The sequence below is a fragment of the Yarrowia lipolytica genome, chromosome 1D (assembly GCF_001761485.1).
Source record: "Yarrowia lipolytica chromosome 1D, complete sequence".
Taxonomy (NCBI): domain Eukaryota; kingdom Fungi; phylum Ascomycota; class Dipodascomycetes; order Dipodascales; genus Yarrowia; species Yarrowia lipolytica.
In genome coordinates this window covers 3,544,702-3,566,814 of record NC_090773.1, presented here as the reverse complement: position 1 = coordinate 3,566,814, position 22,113 = coordinate 3,544,702, and the positions used below count along the sequence as shown (strand labels likewise).

The following is a 22,113-nucleotide window of genomic DNA, read 5'->3' as shown; positions in this document are numbered from 1 at the left end:
GCTTGCCGATCTAATTAAGATCTGCTTTTGGAGAAGGTCACGTGAACTATCCGAGAAGAGAGAGGGAATTAGAGAATTCAAGATGGTGTATCTAGACAATGGCGCTTGGTTCGGTCTCTATACTCGTTTAGGCTTCCTCTGTATTGTTCCAAGCGATAAGTTGTTAGCACCACTACTTGGTACGCTACGCTATGTATAGTATGTATGTACAGTATGCAGTATGTACTTGATTATACTACGAGCACTTGTAGACTACCAAAGTCAGTATAAGAACATAGGAAGTAGGGAATTAAAAACGCTACGAGTACACGCCAATGTACGGCACTTTAACATAGAGCTGCTACAGTGTCGTAGATACGCTACTCAGCCATATTCTTTCCCCATAAACGAGAGATACAACCACCCCTATCAAGGTTAATCTCACATGTGCTGCAGTGCATGCACACCAGAGACGATACAAGAGCACCACCAAGAAGTGCACCATTATACATCGTTATTCATAAAGTCTATAATAATTTACAGCAAACCACAGTTGCCCGGTTTGCCTAGAGCCGCTCGTATCGAACACCCTCGCTTCTCCAGAGCTTCTGCCACCAACGCCGCTTGGGTTTGACCGTCTGGCTCTCCATGTCTCGCCACTCGTCAGAGCCATATTCGGTGTCCTTGGGGGGTTGCCATTTCTTGAGAGCCAGAGAAGAAACAATAACAGACACGGAACTCAGCGCCATGGCTGCAGATGCCTCCATGGGGTGCAGCATAAAGTTGAATGGCAGGAAGCAGCCCATAGCAAAGGGAATCATAATCAGGTTGTACACGGAGGCCCACACGAGGTTGATTTTGATTCGTCGGAAGGTGACCTGCGATAGGTTAATGGAGGCAGGGACGTCCATGAGACTCTCCTTGTTGAGCAGCACAATATCGGCAGCGTCCATGGCGATGTCGGTTCCGGAGGACATTGCAATTCCAATAGCAGCCTTGGCCAGGGCAGGCGAGTCGTTGATACCATCGCCGACCATGGCAACCACAGAGGCATTTAGAGACAGATCTGTGGAGTCAGCAGCTTCGTTGGGGTCCTGGGGCTCCTGCAGCTGTTCGATGATGGCGAGCTTCTGAGCAGGCGAGGTCGATGCCCAGACATTGGATCGGGGGATACCGACCTCATCAGCAACAGCGTGGGCAACGAAGTGGTTGTCTCCGGTCATCATGGCGACGTTGATTCCCATCTTCTTGAGCACAGACACTGCAGCTCGAGCGTCGGACTTGACGCTATCAGCAAAGGCCATGTAACCGACATACTGGCCGTCAACACAAGCATGGATCACAGTAGCAGGGTTGTCAGGGGAGTGAGGGGTGGCGGGGGGCTTATCCAGCGACTTGCAGGACGAGTTGACAAGCTCAGAAGAGCCAACAGCAACACTGTGGCCATCAACTACACCAGTAACACCCTGACCAACAATAGCAACAAAGTCAGCCACACCGGGAACATCCTCAACCTGGGCAGCCTCCTTCGCCTGTCGAACTAGAGACTGGGCAATGGGATGTTCAGACGAAGCCTCCACGCCAGCCAGAATTAGCCACATTTCAGTTTCGGTCATGTTGAGGTTCTTGAGAGTATCCTTCTCAAAGACGTGTTTTTGAATGGTCATTCGGCCGGTGGTGAGTGTACCAGTCTTATCGAAAACAACAGTCTTGATCTTTGAAGCGGTTTCCAAAACTGCTCCGCCCTTTACAAGAATACCATGAGTAGCTCCAACACCAGTTCCGACCATGACCGCTGTGGGAGTGGCAAGACCAAGAGCACAGGGACAAGCAACGACCACGACAGAGATGCACAGACGAAGACAGATGAGGAACTTTCCTTCGGGCAGAGAAAAGACGTTAGGAGGATGCTTCATGACGTTGCTCATGATAATCCAGAAGATGAAGGTAAGCAGGGCAAGAGCAACAACACATGGCACAAAGACTCCGGAAATCTTGTCGGCGTATCGCTGGATCTCGGCCTGAGAGGTCTGGGCCTCCTCAACTAGCCGGACAATGTTGGCAAGGGCAGTATCCTTACCAGCACGCTCGACTCGGAAGTCAATACGCCCAGAGCCGTTAATGGAGCCACCCACAACCTGGTCTCCAACCTTTCGGACCACAGGAGTAGACTCTCCAGTGAGAAGAGACTCATCGATATAAGTTTCACCGGAAACGACGACTCCGTCAGCAGGTACCTTGGCACCAGGCTTGAGAATGACAATATCACCTCTCTGAAGAAGCTCGGCAGCAATATCCATCTCGGCAGACTCGTCGTATACAATACTGGGGTCGTACTTGGAGGAGTCCTTGAGAATAGTGGCAGTGGTAGGAGTCAGGGAAATAAGCTTACTGAGGGCACCCGAGGTCTGTCCCTTGGCTCGGTTTTCCAAGTATTTTCCGAGGGTCGTGAAGGCAATCAGCATTGCCGAAGTCTCAAACAGAGTATGAGGGTGAGTATCGGCCACAGTGGCGATCGCATAGAGCATGGAAAAGACAGAAAAGAAGTAGGCTGAGGAGGTGGAGATGGCCACCAACACGTCCATGGTGGCAGTTCCATGGGACAGAGCTCGTCGCGAAGAGACATAGAACTTGTGGCCCAGCCAGAACTGGATGTATGTTGCCAGCACAAAGCAGACGAGATCGTCCACGTACAGGCCCTTGAAGATGGTTAGATCATGCAGAGGCTGGAGACCAACCATGGGAAGAATATGAGTGAGCAACATCACAGGCAGACCAAGAATGAAACACTGGATACCGTCGCTTCGCCATTTCTGTATCTCCTTGATTCGAGATAAGCTTGCTAGTTGGGTAGCGTTATCTTGCTGTGCAGATAGGACGCCCTCAAAGCCACAGTCTTCAATGGCGTTGATGATGTCTCGAGCTCCACATTCCTGGGGATTGAAAGAAATGGTGGCCTCCTCAGTCGCGAGAGCAACCACGACATTGGCGACGCCTCTAATGTCCTGGATAGTGTCTCGCACTGCGTTGGTACAACTGGAACAGGTCATTCCGAAGATCTTAACCTTGAGACGTTCCATGGGTGTGCTGACGGGCGCAGCTATCGGCGATGAGTCGATGAGCGAGGCGTCGAAGCCGCAGTCCTCTATTCTTTCCTGCAGCTCTTCGGCGGAGATTATGCTCTTGTTGTGGTGTACACTGGCTCGTTCGGTGACCAGAGACACAGCTGCTTCTGTGACACCGGGACATGCCTCCAGGCCGTTGATGATGGCGGAGACGCACGATCCGCATGTCATGCCGCCGACCTGGTAAGCCGAGGTGGTGTCGGGCTTAGGTGGCGTTGTGGAGCTATCACCAGCTTCTTTCATGGTGAGCAAATTATGCACTTTTGGTTTAATCTGAGCGTGTGGAAGAGATGAGCTCTGCTTGGCGGTGCAGATGTCGATGAGCGTTCAATATCAAGATGTGGTTGCAACACTTGTTGATACTGGCGAGCCCTCTGTTTTGGTCAAGTGCTGTGTAATGGCTGTGATGTGATGTGAGGTGAAGAGACAGCTGATAGTTCACTTGGGTTGCTACACGTTGCGGTATTTTCAGTGGAAACTGGTTTTGGACACCTGTCGTATGTGAGTCGCTTGCGCAGCCGGTGTATCGAGTGACCAAGTCGGGCAACTGAGATGTGGAGTGATGATATGAGGGCTGGTGAATTTTGGCTTTGCACTTCTCCAATTGACAAAGTTCACTTGAACCTGCTTGGCCAAAGGTAAAACGGCACGAGCCGAGATGCGTCTTGTCGGGTGTATAGGTGGCGACAGAAAATACCATTAGTGTCAGAGACCCACTACCAGTGGTATGGCTGGTGCTAAAACCCCCCAGACGAGCAGAACCAAATCGTATATACTTACTTCCCCAGTCACACCATGATCATCGCCTCACATTTGTTTTTGTCGGCTCAAATCACCCCACTGAACCCTGCACGTTAAACTCGCACCCGTCAACACAGGCCCTCAAATTGCTCACACGTGCAGTAGTAAAATTCATCTAAGACCGCCCGTATATAGACTCGTCTGTAAACTCCTGGCGCCCACGTTGTGGCAATGTATTTGCGACCCCCAAAATTGCACAAACCAGTGGTTACAGGGACTCTCCACTTTTGCCCCTACTTCCAGGCCTCCTATGTACGGCTTACTTGCCCCCAAACCATGCATACAAATCAGATAAAAAAGTTCTTGAAAAATTTATCTGATCCGGGTCGGAAGAGTGTGAATACAGTAGCGGCCATTTAATGACGTAAGGGAGTGTAGAGGAGACAGGGGAAAAATTAGTGCACTGTATACACAGTATATAATAAACTCCTGCGATTAAAATGATGCTCCACTCGGGGCATAACAATCCGCTATCCACAAACAATGTGTCTCTGACCTGCTCCTCCACCTATGGAAGCACCATCGGAACCCGAAAAAGGTGTACACCAAATACATGAACGATGCAAACCTAACAAAGCCTTTCAGGAGGGAAAAAAATAACGTCAAACTCAGCTGTAGATCCAGATAATATCTTGGCTTTCTAGCGGGAACCATGGTTGGGTCTCACCAGCATTCGTATCGCAGGTCCCGTGACATTCAGGTACGCACAACTTATACATACTACAAGTAGCTACACTTTCACTCTCTTGTCCCCCTCCCCTTCGACGTCACAAACTACGGTGTACAGTACGGATATATTTATGCTTGATTTCCTATTTACTCAGGATTGATGCTTGCTCGTTCCATCTTCAGGGCCTTCATGGCTTTTTGAACGTCATCCTCATCCATGTGCAGGCCCTTGTTGTCCTCAATAGTCTTGTTGATGACTCGCTGCATCTGCGAGGGCGGCTTGACAGGGGAGTGGTCAGAGTCGTTGTCTAGGTCGACGTCATCATCATCGTCGTCATCCTCCTCCAGCGCGTCGCTCTCAGCGTCCACAAACTCCTCATCGTCATCATAGTCATCGTCATCGTCGTACTCGTATCCGTCGTCAAGATCAAGATCGTACGAAACGGGCTGGAATCGAGAGTTCGTAGGAGCCTTCTTATAGCTGAACTTCGACGGGTTCGCGGAGTCCTTCGGCTCGGAGGGTCCGGCAGGGTCGGCGCCCGAGCCTGAGGGAGCCGCGCTGGAGCCTGCCGAACCGGCCCGCGGGCTTCTAGGAGATCTGGGCGACTTGGGCGACTTGGAGAGCTCATCATCGTCAGTCAGCTCGTCGTCGGTCAGATCAGACAGGTCAATAATGGGATCTCGCCAGTAGTTGACGTCCGTGTATTTTTCCTCCTGAATGGTCGTGAACTCGCTTTCCGGAGGGAAAAAGTGGTCGACAAGATCGGCAATGTGGACATACGAGGACTTGTAGCCAGCCAGTTCAAGCAGCTCCATATGGACCTCGGCGTTCGAGTTGATTGTGAAGATTCTAGACGACGGCACACCGACAGATCTATACGACAACGCGTCGGTGATTCGGTTGCCAAATCCAGCGTAGAATGGATTGGTGGCGTCTTCGGTCTCGCCAAACAGCGACTTAATGTCCCGCAGACACGCCATCTTGAATACCTCAGGTTTCTTAAGAATCACCTCTCTCTTGAGAGCCGCCAGGGTTCTATCAGGCGACAAGATGACGGGTCCTGGAGGCAGCTTGAAGCCAAACTGGTCAACACCGCCTAGATATGCCCTGGTTGCATCTGCCTGTCCCACTGATCGTGCTGTCAGATACATGATATTATACCCGTTGGCTCTGATATCGGAAAAGAGCTTGGCCACGCCGGTGTGGGTCCAGTCTCGGCCCATCATGGTGAGCAGATGGCCCAGAGCATCGGACTTGGTGATCGTGCCATCAATGTCGGAAATGACAACAGGAATGTCGTACTTCCAGTAGAACAGCTGGGCCGAACACGACGTCTTGCCGTTATTGACAGCAAAGGTGACCTCGTTCTTGCCGGGCTTGAGATCCAGAGACTTGAGCTGGTCAGACGTCAAACGGATGGTCTTGGCGTAGTGCTTGTTGTCCGAGGCCTGAGACGGAAGGTTAGAAGAAGGGAGGGGCTGAGGGGAGTGGGCCAGAGACTCGGGCGAGCTCATATGCTCGTGATGGTGGCTGTCTCCAGCGCTCTGAATCACAAGGTTACCCTCCTCGTCTTCAACCAGGATGTGGGACAGGTCTCTGTCTTCTCCCAGTTCCTCAGCGAGGATTTTCTTGACCAGCTCCTCTGATCGACTCACGTCCTCGTGGTCGTACTTGTAACCAGTCATATCCAGAATAATGTCTCCGTTGTCGGAGATTTTACTCTGAATGTTTTCTGATGTGAGTTTCTTGGACAGTGCACGGGCCTTCTCCCAAATCTCCTCGGACGAAGGGGCGGGAGAAGTGGCAGCCCGGTGGAGACTCTGCTCAAGATCCAGAGGCTCTGTGGGCTCTGTGGGCTCTGTGGGCTCTGTAGGCTCTGTGAGCTCTGTGGGTTCTGTCTCTGTGGGTCCAGAAGTGTCTGTTCGATCAGTATCGCTGTTGGAAAACGAGGCCGAAGAGATGCCTTCCGAGATAGTGGCTGGGTGTTTCAACGAACCAGGAACAGGCTCTGGAGCTGCCGTGCTCGCACGTTGTCTTCTGTTCACCTCAGGGTCATTCTCATCATCGAAGCTGCCCATCTCATGTAAGTGATCCGCCGAAGGTGATCTGAATGGTGGGCCCTCCGAGGGCGATCTGCCGTGCTTGCTGTCGCCACCCTGTTTAGAGTCGTTCAGAGCAAGGTAGTCCGGCTCACCATCCCCGCCTTCCTCCTGGCCCCAGGATGGCGACGAAGAGGGAGAAATGACGGGGGATGTCAGGAGCTCTTCGGGCACGTCTGCGTCGGTCTCGAACACAAAGAAGACTTCTCCTCCATCGCCCACCTTCATGGGCAGCTCGGTCTTGGTGCCATTGACACAGAACTCGACCTTTTTCTGGGACGGTCGCAGCAGGGAAAAGATTCCAAACCGCACATGGAAAGGAGAGCAGTTTAGTTCACCTGGGTTAGTGTGTGGATATGGTGGTTATGGGGATGAGGTGTTACGCCACCACGTTGTGTTCATGTGTTGAGTGTTTCGAGTGAGTGGGAAGTAGTTGACAGGAAACCCGAAACAAGCTGGTTGCTCCAGTTGTATTGGCCTCTTACAACTTTGTCCATATGACATAACAACTGTGAATCATACTGTTGCCACCTGGGCACGATTACAGTCATGGTGTACAACATGTGGTCACATCATACGGACCATGATAGTTACAAGAGTGGTGTAACTGCCAGCTAGAAGTAACAACTGTAAGGCCACTTGCACCCACTCTCTGTTCCCAAAGTCCACTTCTCTATCACCCTCTCAACTTGCATCCTGTAAGTCACCGTCGGTCACTGCATCAGCTCCACTTCTCCAACAGCCTCTTGATGGCCATACTCACCGTCTTCCCGCTCGACCACAATGATGTCAATTGCACCACTGAGTGTTGCAGGGTTGATGGAGTTCCAGGTCTTGGAAACGGTTCCAATGGCTCGCCCAACGTACTGCATCGTGTGGTTGTGTGGTGATGATCTGTTGGGCACCTTCACAGAGTTCGGTATACATACAGATATGCAGCAAGTACAAGGAGGGGTTTGCTGTTCCAATCGATGTGATCACGTGGGGAGTGGATGAAAAGTGCCGACTAGCACACAGAAATACAGCCTGAAAAGCAAACAAACATGGCTGGAATCATGGTTCAAAATCACCAGCCCTGGGCCCAACAATTATACAAAATTCATCACCGTTACTTGGCCTAAATGGGGCGGCCTGTGTGTGTGGAACCTTGTCTCCGAGGCTCGGGAAAACGACTCAAGCGAAAATACGAGGGGGGGTGCACAACTGAGGTGAGAGTGAGGCCACAACAGCTTCTCATGCCAGATGTAGATGTAATATTGGGCAAATAACCGAATTTTTTAGTCATCGGAGATGTGCAAGGGTAGATTATGTCACTAACAGCTCTCCAATCACAGTTCTACCTCGGCTTGTTTTTGGCACCTTAGTAGTTCGATGTTCAAGTATAGCCGGCTGGGCCTAAATGCTCTTGGCCACAGTGGGTAGTGCGTGTAACAACACAAATACATACATAATATGGGCGCAGTACGTACTTGTACGTACCATGCCGATAGAGACTATTTCACATCATAAAGACTGTTTTTGGACATGTAATGTGGATGTCTTGCAAGCCTCTCTGTCTATCTGAAACTTGCTTGCTGTCTCCTGCCCAAGACCGTCAATAACCAGACACCACCACCCCTGCAAATGTAAGCTTCCCCACCTTGTAGGGCTAGGGTCTGCTGGCACTTAACGGTCCGGATTTGGGTTCGATGATGTAAGCTGAAGAGCACGAAGGGGGCGATGAAGAGTTCACCCAGAACTTTGTACTGAGACGGTGGCGAACTCAGAAATCCAGACTTGTTTACGTAACCAACACTGAAACGACCCATGTGTATAAACTATCCTATTAGCTTATTTCGGACTACTCCTTCTGCGGGCGGTCCTCAGTCAGACATTTACTGGCCATTTCTGCAAGTACGACACATCGCATGTCCCAAATCGGAATATCCTAAACTCAAAACCCGTTACTAAGCAACCTCTCAATTACCTGCTCCAACTCCAAGGTCCTCCCTCGTGCATGTCTCAGGACTGTGGCAAAAAAATTCCTCGAAAAGTTAAGCTTCGAGGTCATTTTTGTTGCACGTGAGGGCCATAAAGGACCCGCAATCTACGAAAATATAGAGATAGAGAGGAGTTTTTGTGGGATAAATTCAATGAAAATAATATATTGACAATACTGAACACTTTGTCACCCCTCTCTGGCCGTCACAACGCCTGTGCATCATTTTATGGAATTCTGCCCACCTTGCATAATCAGAATTAGGCTTTGAAAAGTTTGTGCGTACAGTAGCTAACCTTTGGAGGCTCTGATAATTCTCACCACTCAGTCCATCTCAAGCTCATCTCAACGCTTTCTACCGTTTCGCTACAGAAGAACAAAAAGAAGAGATACACAGAAACGATGGAAAGTCCAGTAGCATTGGAGTCGAGAGGGCTCTCGTTGAAGAGAAAGAGGGTGGATTCGCCCCAAGTGATGGCTTTAAAGAAACCAAGGGATGAGGGAGGAGTGCTTCCTCAGGATGATGGCAAACTGACTACTTGTCCAGAAACAGGTGACCTATCTGCAGGCGTTTACAAGGCGTTCGTTAAGAATGCCCTAGATGAAGTTGAAAAGGTGAGTTATGCTGTCTTTCCCATTTATACATCCCCCCTTACGAACCGTCGTCTTCGCCTCTCATGTTCTCTTTTTCTAACCTAGCAAAACTACAGCCCACTCGGCAAGTTGACCGACCAGATTACTAAAAAGGCCGACTCGCCCGACGCGCTGTCCAACGACCAGCTCACACACATGATCCAGGCGCTGTCCATTGAAATCAGCCGGCTGGACTCCCCACGATGCTCCAAGCTCATCAACGGCGTGGTGCGTCTACATCTCGAAAAACGACAGCCGTCCCAGGCGCTTACAGACACATACTACCGGTTTCTCGCAGTGCTCGTCTCCGCCGTGCCACGATGGTGGTCCGACGTTGCGACTCAACTGGTGGCCGACTTCACTCTAGACGATGCCTCTGCCCAGCATTCAGCACTGCGATACATGATCAGCATTACACCCACGTCAGCTACTCTGCTGCAAGGAATGCTGCTCGATGCCTTCCCCAATAAAATGGATACCACCGCGCGACTGTGCAACTTCATTCGGAACGCCCTCATCACCACCGAGTACTGTCCTGCGCTAAGAAATGCAGTGTGGGGCATGGTTGTGGAAAAGAGTGTGCAGATTGACGTGGAACTGCAAGACGAACTGGACGAGATGGATGAAGAAGAGCTGTTTGACGCTGGTCTTCTCGACGCTGAGGACCCCGAAGTGGTAGATCTTGATGACGCCACTGATATCAAAGAGGGAGAAGAAGACGGTAACGACGGACTGGCTCTGGGAGACTCAGATGATGAACTCGACGATGACGATGACGATCATATCGAAGTCAACGATGCCTCGTCTGTCGGAGAGCTCCTGGCCAAGCTCGACGGAATCGTGTCTCTTCTTCTCATGCATGTTGGAGGAAAGTTCAACGATGGCCCCGAGGAAATCACCACGGAAACAGTGTCCATGTATGCATCTCTCATCAACGTGTTCAAGACGTATCTTCTGCCTACGCACAGAACCCGTTTTGTGCAATACATTGTCTTCCAGGCGTCGCAAGCATGTCCTGAGTTCATGGACGCCTTTCTTGCTTCTCTCATCGAGATCACTCTGTCGTCTGGAGAAGGCATGGACAAGCGGTCCAAGGCCATGCAATACATTGCATCTTACATTGCACGGGCTAAACATCTCTCCAAGGCCCAGATTGTATTTGTGGTGAGCATGCTGACCGGCTGGATCGACAGATATGTGTCTGAACGAGAAGCCGAAGTCAACGGCGTGCCTGGCTCCATGGAGCGATTCAAGACATTTTACTCTGTCGTCCAAGGTCTCATGTACATCTTTTGTTTCAGAAACGAGATGCTGCGACTGGACTCTGATGCTCCCGAGGGCGACTCAGTTTGGGAGTGCAAGCTCGACAAGTTCTTCCAGCGAATCATCATGACCAAGTTCAACCCTCTGCAATACTGCAACCATTCCGTGGTCGCCATGTTCGCCAAGATTGCCCATCACCACGATGCAGCCTACTGCTTTACTATCATCGACGAGAACAAGCGAGGCATCGTGCGAAAGGATCTGCATGATAAGAAGGATAAGACCATGGCCCCCCGTGCCTTCATGGAGGGAGCTGCCACTCTGTTTGATGGTCCCCAGAAGGAGTTTACTCAACTCGAGGGCTACTTCCCCTTCGATCCTCTTCTTCTCAAACGGTCCAGAAGTGTTCTCGGAGACCTCTACATTGAATGGAGTGAAGTTGCTGAGGACCTTGACTCGGACAGTGAAGATGGAGACGAGAGTGACGGAGGAGACCATGAAGATGACATGGAGGAGGACGTGGAGGATGATGACGAGTAAAGTGCCGATAACCAACCCAATGCATCTCAGCAAGATGTTCACCTGCATCACTCTACATCTTGCTAACATTATAGACGGTCCACACCAGGTCCACTTTTTTTAAACTAAGCTGCTATCCAAGCAGAATACATTGATGTTATAACGATAGTATGTACAGTAGTTCGCGAGTATGAGTAGTAGCACAAGATAAGGGTGAAGTATCGTACAAAACAGCACAGCAGAACATAGCATCAACAAGTCATCATCGAACTTCCCGCCATAAACAAAACAACAGAGCGCAGCGCAAACGACACCACCTGTTATACTCCACTTTAGTCCTCCACTCATAAATCTCAACGCATGCGATACTCTACCTGTGTCATATCCACAGCATATCCGAACATGGGCGTTCTGCCATCTTCTCAAATCGTAAGTCATTAGTCTATAATCTGGGGTATGCATGGTGGCTGGTGTGCTCAGATAAGATGTCAATAACAGAAGACGCACACCATCCATGAAGCTGCCCCCACACAGTTCGTGTCGTTATTTCTCGCTGTTCTTCGTTGTAAGTCGCCTTCATCCCTTCTCTATCTCCGCTGAAACTTCTTGAGCACAATCTTTCGTCCTCCAAGACCCAAACCTCCCATGGGTGGCGCGTAGGTAAGGAAGTTGCCGATCCAGAAGAGCTTCTGTGCAAGACTGGTGCCGCGGGGATCGGCCGGACCGAAAACGGTCCGTAAAAAATGCAATAGAGTGATCCAGTCGTTAGTCGTGAGTGTCGGTAGCATGATGTAGAGTCTAGGCACAGGTATGTACAAGTACGCACTGTACCTTGGTTGTAGCACTATCCAGTGATCGGAACCTTAACTGAATATGTTTAGTTGATATGTGAAACCTCTTCTCGTACTTGTACAGAGACCTGGGACTTGACATTATAAACAACACCAATATCTTGCAATACCTTTTTTCTCTAATATTAATGCAATTATCCTAAATTTTACTTTATCCCCCAGTAACCTCTCGTTACTTTCTCTCCTTTATCAACTTCATCAATGCAACCTCCTCCTGAGACGGTTCACTGACGTGCTCCTCCTTCCACCGTCTCTTGAACTGTTCAGCCTCCTCTTCGTACCGCTTGGCCTGGATTCTGTATTCCTCCGTCTTCTTAGCGTTGAGAGCCTTGATTTCGTTCGTCTGGTCAATGTATGGCTGCTTCTCCGAGTCGGGCAGATCTCGCCACATTTTACCCAGAGCAGAACGAACCTCGTTACGAGCAGCTCGCATAGTAGGCTCACCAGAAGATTCTTGTTTCTTCTTATCGCAGATGGCTCGACACTTGTCCCAAAAGTCCTTCTGGAAAATGAGGAAGGGGTTCGCACCAGCTCTCTCGGGCTTAATGGGCCGCTCGCCAATCTCAGCAACCATCTCGTCTCTCATAATCTCATTGGATTTGGACACACGCTCGTCACGTAGCTCCTTGAGCCGCGTCTGGTTAGTGTCTTGCTCCACAGCCTTCTTCTTGACGTCCACGGGTGGCGAAGGCTCCGCTGGACGTTTCTTCTTGGCCATCACGGGCTGAGGCAGATGAACAGCAGGTGCATGTGGAGCCATGGACTCCTCCTCAACAAGCATAGGCTGAGAGCCATACGCAGGTTGGCCGTAAATGGACATTCTGTGAGGACCACCCATCGCCATCTGCTGCGGCTGCTGCTGCTGGCCGGGGGTCTGGTGATGCTGCATGAACGACCGACGGAAACCAGCCATTTTATGAGGCACGAGGGGATGAGGCATCTCAATCTCGCCAATCAGCGAGTCCAGAATCTCAGACGCTGCCCTCAAAGAAGACAGGTACGCTCCATGAACAGTGGACGGATGAGTACGGCAAGTAGCTTCACCAGCAAAGAAAATGTCATGATGGACAGGTCGAGCCAGGAGATCGAAATCTGCACCAGTGGCCTCCAAACCAATGCAAGAGTAAGCACCACGGGAAAACGGATCAATCTGCCATCTAGTAACGATACTCTCCACTGGCGAAGGCGTTGCATCCTTGCCTGTGATGACCTGTAGAGACTTTAGAGCAGCGTCGACAATCTCCTCGTCAGACTTGTCAGCCATAATTTTGGCTGCTTCACCAGACACCGTTCCAATCAGACAAGGCTTTCCGACAACTGCAGAGTTATTCCAAAACATGTTACAGAATCCACGGGCCTGCTTGAAGCCAGCGTCGTCTGCAGAACCGTTGGCTGCGTCCTTGACGACACACAAAACGTCCTTGGAGTCGTCCCAGAAACACTCATCAAAAACCAGACAGATCTTGTTTACCACTCCAAAAGCTAGACGCTCAATAGAGTCGGTTTTCCACTGAGGAAGATCGGGAATGAACTGAATGGCTCTAGCCTTGAGAACCCCTAGGGGCACAGTGACGCAAATCTTGTCCGCATGGATTCGCTCTCCATTCTCCAGAAAGATGGACGTCTGCTCCTCATCCTCATACTCGACTACCTTGGCGGTCGAGTTAAACCGCACATCCAGCTTATCAGGGTAGGTATAGAGACCTCGAACAGTGGACATGAAGCCGTTGGGGATACGGGAATGGCGGCCCGTGAACTCGTGACCCTCATCCTGATTCCACGACGACAGAGAAAGCTGATCCAAGCTGGTTCCGTTGGCAAACTCGAGGTTGGCAAGATGCCAATGTAATAGCCGAGTGTCTTCTTCGGTTAGGGTGATGAATCGCTGAATCCGCACTAGCAGTTTGTCGATGGTTCGTCCCAGAGAAGGATGTACCTCACCAGGAGGCTCAGATGTGACTGGAATGGTCTTGTCCTTGGACCGAATGGTCACGGGCTTTCTCTTAAAGCCTAGTGACTCAAGATAAGTTATGTCGTCAGGCAGGAATGTGGGCTCTTGCTGTTCGTTGGGCTGTTCGTTGGGCGAATATGACTCCTCCATCTTGGCAATGGTCTCGTAAGTGTCGTGGAAGTCCTCCTTGTGAGGGTCTTTGCCAGCAGTCATCAGCGCCTCATCTCCTTCAATGGTCTTGGGAGGAGTAGATTGAGACTTGAATACTGATAGTTTGGCAAGCAGGTATTCTAGTAATTTTTCCACACGAGTATCGCCATCATCGGAAACAGGACCGCCACTGGTCTCATCGATAATATTGGTAGATGTATCGATTCCAACCAAAGGCAAACCCAGCTGTCGACGAGCTAAGATGGCAAGAGGGTTACCTCTTCCAAAGCCCATAATGACTGAACCTCCGAGATCTGCCCGGTAATTGGGGTCACTCTTGAGCGGTTGTGTGTAGATTCGTCCTCCAATTCGCTTTCGGCCTTCAAGCACAACTACTCGTGGTACATCTTCGTACTCCTCGAACCGGTCAGCATAGAGATTGAACAGGTTTTCGAGCTGACGAGCACATCCTAGACCAGCAATTCCAGCTCCAATAACCACAACTGTAAGTCGTGGCTTTCGGTCTCGGAACTCCTGTCCAGGGGAAGTTGGAGGCTCCTCTTTGGCGACCTCGATGCAACCAAAGTTGATGTAGCCTTGCCGAACCAAAAACTCGTAGGCCACTTCAGCGAGGTAGAAGTATCGCTCCTCTCTTGCCACTCCAGCAGCCTCGATAAGCGACACACCTACCAGTGGGTTACACAACCACAGTCGCAGAATACCGTTACGGATGTTCAGGTAGGTGGTCACGTGAAGAGGACTGAGATGGTTTCGCAGAAGATCAAACTCGTCAGGGCACAGAGCCAGGGGATTGAGTCGAGACGAAATGGCTGCGCTCAAACACTGACTTGCGTATCGAGATGAAGAAATGTCCTTTGGAATCGAACTTTTGGGCTTGTATGTGAGTCTTCGCGAGTCTCGATTAGAGAGTATGTATGGCGGGGCAGGAATAGCGCCCGGTCCTGGGGTTCCAGGATGGAGAGGGGTTCCGTTTCGCGACTGATACTCTGAATCGGGAAGAGGCGAGTGGGTGTGGGGAGGGTACTCGAACGGCTGTTGGGCCTGTGGTCTCAACGTCTGGATTCTCGATCTCGAGTTGGACCGCTGGAAGTGAGGTTTTTGCGGTTGAGGTTGCTGAGTCGCTTGCTGCTGCTGCTGCCTTTCTGTTTGTTGTTGTTGTTGCTGCTGCTGCTGCTGTTGTTGTTGTGATTGTTGTGACTGTTGTCGCTGGTGCTGCTGTATTTGCGCATGCTGTGATTGTAGGTGTTGATCCAGCCGCCGCTGCATCTGGATTTGATTCACTTCGAATTGGTTCATATTCGGTGTCATGATGGCCGCATTGTGGTTGTGATTATGTGGCTGTTGCTGTTGAGGCTGCTGGGGAGGCTGCTGTTGATCGTGATGGATGACCTGGTGAGCAGTGTGACGCTGTTGTGCGGGCTGAGATTGTTGTTGAAGCTGCTGCTGTGGTTGCTGCGGCTGCTGTGGTTGTTGTTGCTGCTGCTGGAACATGAAGTCGACACCCTGTTCTTGGACGCCACCATGAACACGAGTAGGTAGCTGGGGTTGCTGGGGCTGATGCTGTTGCTGTTGCTGTTGAGTACCTGCTTGGCCCTGACCTCCATCTTCAAGCATGATCTGTTGCGATTGAGACTCGCTGGCAAAATCCAAGAACGAGGTTCCCTGGTCCATGCCGATTTGATTCACGTCCATCATGTAAGGAGCATTGTCCATATTCATGCCTGTAGAGGTGTTGTCCACATACCACAGATTAGGGTCCTGCATGTCATTGTCGAGAATATCAATGGGGTCTGGCGACTCAAACGCCTCCTGCTTGCCATTGTCGAGGAGCTGGTGTTGCGGTTGGTTTTGATGTGTGTGTTGCTGCTGCTGCTGCTGCTGCTGTTGCTGTTGCTGTTGTTGCTGTTGGGTGGGCTTGAAGCCCATGCCGTCATAGGCCTGTCTTCGATTTTTCGAAAACAGATGTAAGCGTTGTCGTTCCACTGTATTAGTTGTGTCCAAGCGACTGTAGCTGATAACGATTCACACCGATTCACAGATACCCCAAGGTGCTCAAGGAAGGCTTCCATCTACAGCAGCCCTCTAGTGAACCAAATAGAACCATCACAAAGCCTCCATGATCCTCTGTCGCTCCATCGACTCGATTTTGCGCCATTGAGTGACTTCCGGTATCTAGCCGGCTGTTGACTCTGGTGGGGTGAACCGAGAGAGAGACCGTTCCACCTGTGTCGTTTGCGAAGCTGTAAAGAAGCATATACTTCCTTGTCTCGTCAGATACTCACTTGGAACCGCTACTGAAGATGCATCACACTCTCGTTGCGTACGGTGATGATGGTGTTCTTGGCTCGATTTACGCTTCCCAAATGGAACTGACTGCTCGCTGCACACAAAGTTTGCCAAACCTGCATGTGCGGCAAGCGGGGCCTTGAGAAATATACGGATACGGCAATGACCATCCGGGGTAAGGGTCTGAGGAGAAAGAAGGCTTTGAAAGGGCACACGACCAGAGACTGGCGAGTGGCACATCTACGAGTATCGTACTTGTAGCACGAGTCACTTTGTATTTGGATGAGAACCTCGGCTTGTGATTACGTCTAGTTAGCGGCACGTGACCTCTTGTTGGAACCGCAGATGGTCTAATTACTCCCAAATTAGCGCGCCAACTGTTTTCGTTGGGACTCAGTGCGTGAGCGTCCTGTTGGATTGGACACTTGCTTGGCGTCAGTGAGGAGAGGTAGAGCTACAAAGTAGAGCTACAGTGTACTTGGTAGAGAGTGATACACCGCTCTGAGGGAAGGGTGTTGACTGATGGTTTCAATCTCCTTCGAGGAATGTTAGTGTTACAGATGCAAACATCGGGATCAATGGGCGGACATATCTGTGCATAGCCGTCTTTCCTCTGTTCTCTGCCTGCTCCATTCCTGTTTCACTATCGTGTCTGGAGCGCTCCTCCACCTGAACACGTACACTCCGCCCTACGATCGGCTGACCGCAAATACTGTAGCGGCTCTAAGCTTCCGCACCTTGTCAGCCCCACCGATAGCTTATTCGGTTCGAAATCTGGTGATTTTTGTCTGCTACAAGTGTGCCATAGTTTAGTGGTTCCGCACCGGAGCGATCGAGAGGCGGATACAAAATTACGAGATAACTGCGTCTCGAGATTTGGAAGTGCAAGCATGGTCGCCGCAGACAAGAGGAAACAAGCAGGTGCTACAAGTGCAGTACGAGTACCATCTGTACGAATACAAGTATCGTACAAATATCGTACAAGTGCTGTCGTTTGTGAATCCGTGTTATCGACGCACAATACGAGCACAAATTTCTCAATCTGGCGCTTGCAACCGCTGCACAGCCTCCACGGCCTTGCTCTCCCAAGCCATCTTAGTCGGGTTTCAATCGAACCTATCCGCTCTCAATAAATTATACTTCCCGATCCATCCCGCTTCCACCAGGCCCTCGCACTGTCAGAGATACACGGCTGAGTGGTCATGAAGGGTGATTGGGTCAGATTTTTAGTGCCAACAACGAAGCTACCAGGCAGGCAATTGAGGCATGGATACATACGAGCCCGCATCTCCTTACATGTCCACAGACCAAGGGCTTGCTTACGAGCCTTGGCTGCGCACGACAAGGTTTGATCCGCCGTTATATGGCTGCAAAGGAGTAGAAAGTGGAGGGGGAGAGGGTGTCAGTGCGTACTGTTGGTGTATGTTGGACACTGCTATAGAATCGTTTCAGTGCCATCATAGCTATTATGAGTATTTTGGAAGCATGGGGTTGACCCAGGCGCGTCAAAATACCACCAATACCAGTGTATAGCACCTTTTCTTGGGTCCCTTCGTGTCCGCATCTTTTTAAAACACGGTGTTTGTCTGAAAATGAGCAGTATATACCGACGGTAGCTACAAGCAGTTGTATTGATACTGTAAATCCCAAAACGGAAGCTGCAATTTGATGGCTATAACGTGTACGATACATATTGTGCCTGGAGACTGTCCCTTTCCACTGGCTACATTGCTATACAAGTACTGTAGACCCCCTTTCTGAGTAAAAGTAGGCTGCCACTAAGAGGCAAGAGACGACTTTTGGTCTGAACCGCTGTTGTGAGGTTAAAGATGGGACCGGAAGGGATACTGATACTGCTGAAAGGAGACATTTGTGCACGTCAATATTTGTCACTATAGAACTTGTACAAGTACCAGTGTCCTGAAAGTCCTCTTGACCGTTTCAAGTGAATTAATATTCTTCTAAATCTATCTTGAGATTGTTTGGTTGTGCCGACCCTCTACACACTACTGGTTAGGTAGTCTGGGGCTGTTTCATCCTTCCCAACCTCTTCTCCCAACTCCACCATCACCTTAGTCAGCAACCTTGCATGAGGTGCGTCAATGTTTATTTCCTGATTCAGTTCGCGATCTAGACGCGTCATGCCCACACTAGACGGAAACACCTGGGGGAACTCGGACCCCTCGCTGGGGTCGAAGGAGGGTTCTTTCGAGATTCCCGACCATGTCCCCGGCGCAGCGCAATTTCGAGCGCGCCAAGAGTTTGCAGCAGCGTCCAACGGGTCTGCACCGTTTGCCCGCAAGCTAGTAGGCACACAAATCCCACAAACACGACACTCGCCGTCATCGTCAACACCCAGAGAATTCACACCGCTGCTGCGGAGCGTCAAAAAGTCGTTCACAGCCACGCAGCAGCAACAGGCGTCGTACTCGCCCACAAGCTCGAGGTTTCGAGGCACAAACAGAACCGGAGGACGTCCCGACCCGTTGTTACCTTACGACGAGCTCTCGTACTCATCCAACGAGTTTGACAATATGTCTGGAATTCAGCGTGGCTCGCTCACGCCTCAACGGCGTCAGCAAAAGGGCCCCACGGCTACCAAGGGCCTCAACGAACTGCTGTCCGAAAGCATGCCTCTCCGTGAACAGGAGACTCGAATGAAGGAGCTCAGTAACGAGAACACCAAGCTCAAGATCGACTTGCTTCAGGCCCGACAAGAACTCCATCGCAACACACCGGCGCAAATGAAGGAGATCCGAGAAGAAGTGGTGCAGCTACGATCAGACAACATGAGCCTGACCACAGAGGTGCAGCAGCTGCGGGTGATGCTGGAGGAAAGAGAACATTACATCACTCAGCTGGAGGAACAGCTGCAACAACGAGACGAAACCAACAGGTCCATTAACAACATCGGAGTTGAGGCCGAACTGGAGAGACTGCAGGGGCTGGTGGCTGACTCTGAGTACGAGGCCAACCGCAAGCAGGAGGAGCTAGACGGAGCTCTCGACGAAATCGACACTCTCAAAGCCAAATTTGAGGTTCTTGAACGAGAACGGGAGCAGGAGCGATACAATAGATCAGTCGATAGATCTATGGTAGATAAGTCCATGAACGACCAGACAATGGACTCTACCCGATCATCACGCCTCAACTGCACCCTCGACCACAACGATGCACGATTCGAAATTACCAATCTGAAACACGACATTGACCAGCTTGTTGCTGAAGTGAATCAGAAGGATGCTCAGGTTGATCAGGCTCAGGTGATTATCCAGAAACTCACCTCGGAACTGGCTGCCAAGCGAGAGGTAGAAGCTAATATCGACCGGTCGCATTCCACTACAGAAGAGACTCTGAGGCGTCAGATTGACGAGTACATTGCGCACATCGAGCGCATCAAGGAGGAGAAGGAGCGAGATATCAAAATCATGCATGCAGATCTTGACGCTCATGTTCGAAGAGCCGAGCATGACCATGCTGTTGAGCTTGACAGAGCTCGTACTGAGATTCAGCGACTCACAAGTGAATTGGGTCTTAAGGAGTCTCAGATTACCGAGCTTCAGACTCAAATGGAGCGGTACAAGACCGAGCTTGAATCTGTTCCAATGGAGATGGAGCCCTTACGGGCAGCTATTGCTCGTCTGGAGCAGGACAAGCTCATGCTTGAGGGCACCATTGCTGATCTTGAAATCCAACTCAAGCGTAACACTATGCGGGACGATGATCGACAACAGCTAGCTGCTCAGCGTGATGAACTCATGCACCGACTCACTCAGGCCGAGAGTGAACGAAACCACTACCGTGAGAATCTCGAGAGCCGATCTCAGTACTGGGTCCATGAGAAGGCTCTTCTTGAGAGTCAGCGGGATAGCCTCCAGGAGAAGCTAGACAATGTGGATCAGAAGCACTCCAATGGCCACACCCCATCCCGAGGCTATGCAGCTATTGTTGCTCAGGAGCAAGAGAAGCTGCGTATCTACCAGTTACAGGCCGAACACACTCGTGACGAGATGCAGAAGCTGATTGACACGCAGTACCAGGACCTGAGACGCCAGACAGACGAGCTCAACGCTGCCAGCAACGAGATTGCGCGCCTGGTTGCCGTGGACAAGAAGCTGCAGGAGATGAGCAACAACATTGGTCTCATGGAGCAGCATTTCCAGGCCGAGCAGAACCGGCGGGCTCATGCCGAGGAGAAGGGTCAAATTCTGGAGCAGCAGGTGCGAGAGGCTGAGGAGCGGCTTCGAGAACTGTCGAATCGACCTCCTCCTCCTTCTCAGGGGCCAAACGAGTCTTTCATGGCCCTCAACAACAATCTGCACGAGCAGAACCGAGAGCTACGAAGCCAAATTGATGCTGGGAACCGGGAGCTCAACGGCTACAAGATTGAACTTGAGACTGCTACGCGACTTCAACATGGCGCTGAGAAGAACGTCGAGTTCCTTGAGAAGCGTGTGGCCGAGCTGGAGCGGTCCATTAGCGATTTGCGAGTTCACCTGGCAAAGGTTGAGCAGGAGAGGGACGATCTGGTGGTCAGGAAGGAAGATGAGAACCCCCAGTCTTCTTTGGAGTACGCTCTATGCCTTCTTTCCGAGAAGGAGGGCGAGATCGCGGAGATCAGAGCCACCTTTGCTGGCCAGAAGAAGAAGCTCGTGGAATACATCAAGAAGCTCCGTGACGGCCGTCGTCAGACTCGATCTGAGATTGTACCTCTTCAGAAGCTCAACCAGATGCTAGAGAAGGAATTGGAGGAGAAGGACGCTCTGTTGGCAGAGAAGGAGGCTGCCCTAGCAGACAAGAAGACTGCCTTGGAGCAGGCTCAGTCTGTAGAAGCACTTGAGGTCAAGCACCAGCATGACGTTGAGAGACTGGCGGCTGAGATTTACAGACTAAGAGGAGAGAGAGATGTGTTGAGGAGAGACCTCAAGACGGCCAAGCGTGAGAGAGACGACTACGGGCAGAGATACAGAGACTCTCAAGAAACTCATCAGCAGGAGATGGAGGAACAGATCAGAGCTATTGAGCAGATGTCGCTTAAGGAGCCTTTCCAACCTACTACTGATGCCGACGTGTCTACAGGAAGTCCGAGACACGGCTTCCAGCCTGGACCCAAGGCTAGAAGCCGAGGTCATGTCCACTCAGACTACCTTGATGCTGAGCGGAATGGTTCTCGAGGCTCACCTCATCGATATGAGTCTTCGTCACAACCACAGCCACCCTGTCTGGCAGGTGTCACGTCTTGTCACAAGTGTGAGGACGAGATTGAGTTCCTCAAGAGCGAGATTGTCACGTACGACCGCGGCGTGCGGTTCGAAATGTGCCAGACGGCGTATTTACGTATCAAGCTGCAGCGGTCTCAGGAGCTCAGGGCGTCTTTGGTCATCCAGAAGGTCTACTATGACGCTCTCGTTGCCGAGCTGCGGTTCTGCAACAGAGCTGATCTCAAGCTTCTACAGTCTATGGGTCTGACGCCGACTATCAAGAAGAAGAAGCGAGCCATCACGTTTGGAGCCGTTGCTCAGATGGTTCTCGCGACGGTTATGCTCCGTCGTCTGGGAGAGGAATATGCTGAGGACGAGCGCAAGAAGCAGCGACTCAAGGACCTCGCTGACACTTACAGCTAGTGCCACTAACAGTACTGGCATTGCTGACGTTGCTGACAGTAGCTGACGACTGACAAGCTAACGCCGCTAGCAGTCGCTAACAATTATTTATTATAATGGATATGGATATGGTAATAGTACAAGTAAAAGATGCATCTAATTAGTGGTGATGTACATACTGTAG

General features: G+C 50.9%; 6 protein-coding genes across 6 annotated transcripts; 2 read left to right on the top strand and 4 right to left on the bottom strand.

Moving 5' to 3' along the window:
• Nucleotides 1-545: 545 nt before the first annotated feature.
• YALI1_D35635g (uncharacterized protein) lies at nucleotides 546-3,347 on the bottom strand (the record flags this gene model as incomplete). Its single annotated transcript, XM_503344.3, has 1 exon — nucleotides 546-3,347. The coding sequence occupies one exon, from the start codon at nucleotides 3,345-3,347 to the stop codon at nucleotides 546-548; it is 2,802 nt and encodes a 933-aa protein (XP_503344.1).
• An 817-nt stretch (nucleotides 3,348-4,164) lies between these two features.
• YALI1_D35624g (uncharacterized protein) lies at nucleotides 4,165-4,460 on the bottom strand (the record flags this gene model as incomplete). Its single annotated transcript, XM_068282879.1, has 2 exons — nucleotides 4,165-4,407; nucleotides 4,452-4,460. 2 exons carry the CDS (start codon nucleotides 4,458-4,460, stop codon nucleotides 4,165-4,167), a joined length of 252 nt encoding a protein of 83 aa, XP_068138980.1.
• Nucleotides 4,461-4,721: 261 nt separating this feature from the next.
• On the bottom strand, nucleotides 4,722-7,546 carry YALI1_D35593g (uncharacterized protein; the record flags this gene model as incomplete). The annotated part of the gene is made up of 2 exons (XM_503343.2): nucleotides 4,722-7,012; nucleotides 7,438-7,546. 2 exons carry the CDS (start codon nucleotides 7,544-7,546, stop codon nucleotides 4,722-4,724), a joined length of 2,400 nt encoding a protein of 799 aa, XP_503343.2.
• A 1,508-nt stretch (nucleotides 7,547-9,054) lies between these two features.
• On the top strand, nucleotides 9,055-11,088 carry YALI1_D35575g (uncharacterized protein; the record flags this gene model as incomplete). The annotated part of the gene is made up of 2 exons (XM_503342.4): nucleotides 9,055-9,267; nucleotides 9,352-11,088. 2 exons carry the CDS (start codon nucleotides 9,055-9,057, stop codon nucleotides 11,086-11,088), a joined length of 1,950 nt encoding a protein of 649 aa, XP_503342.4.
• A 1,002-nt stretch (nucleotides 11,089-12,090) lies between these two features.
• On the bottom strand, nucleotides 12,091-15,966 carry YALI1_D35509g (uncharacterized protein; the record flags this gene model as incomplete). The annotated part of the gene is made up of 1 exon (XM_503341.3): nucleotides 12,091-15,966. The coding sequence occupies one exon, from the start codon at nucleotides 15,964-15,966 to the stop codon at nucleotides 12,091-12,093; it is 3,876 nt and encodes a 1,291-aa protein (XP_503341.3).
• Nucleotides 15,967-18,467: 2,501 nt separating this feature from the next.
• YALI1_D35484g (uncharacterized protein) lies at nucleotides 18,468-21,950 on the top strand (the record flags this gene model as incomplete). The annotated part of the gene is made up of 1 exon (XM_503340.2): nucleotides 18,468-21,950. The coding sequence occupies one exon, from the start codon at nucleotides 18,468-18,470 to the stop codon at nucleotides 21,948-21,950; it is 3,483 nt and encodes a 1,160-aa protein (XP_503340.2).
• Between the last annotated feature and the right edge of the window lie 163 nt (nucleotides 21,951-22,113).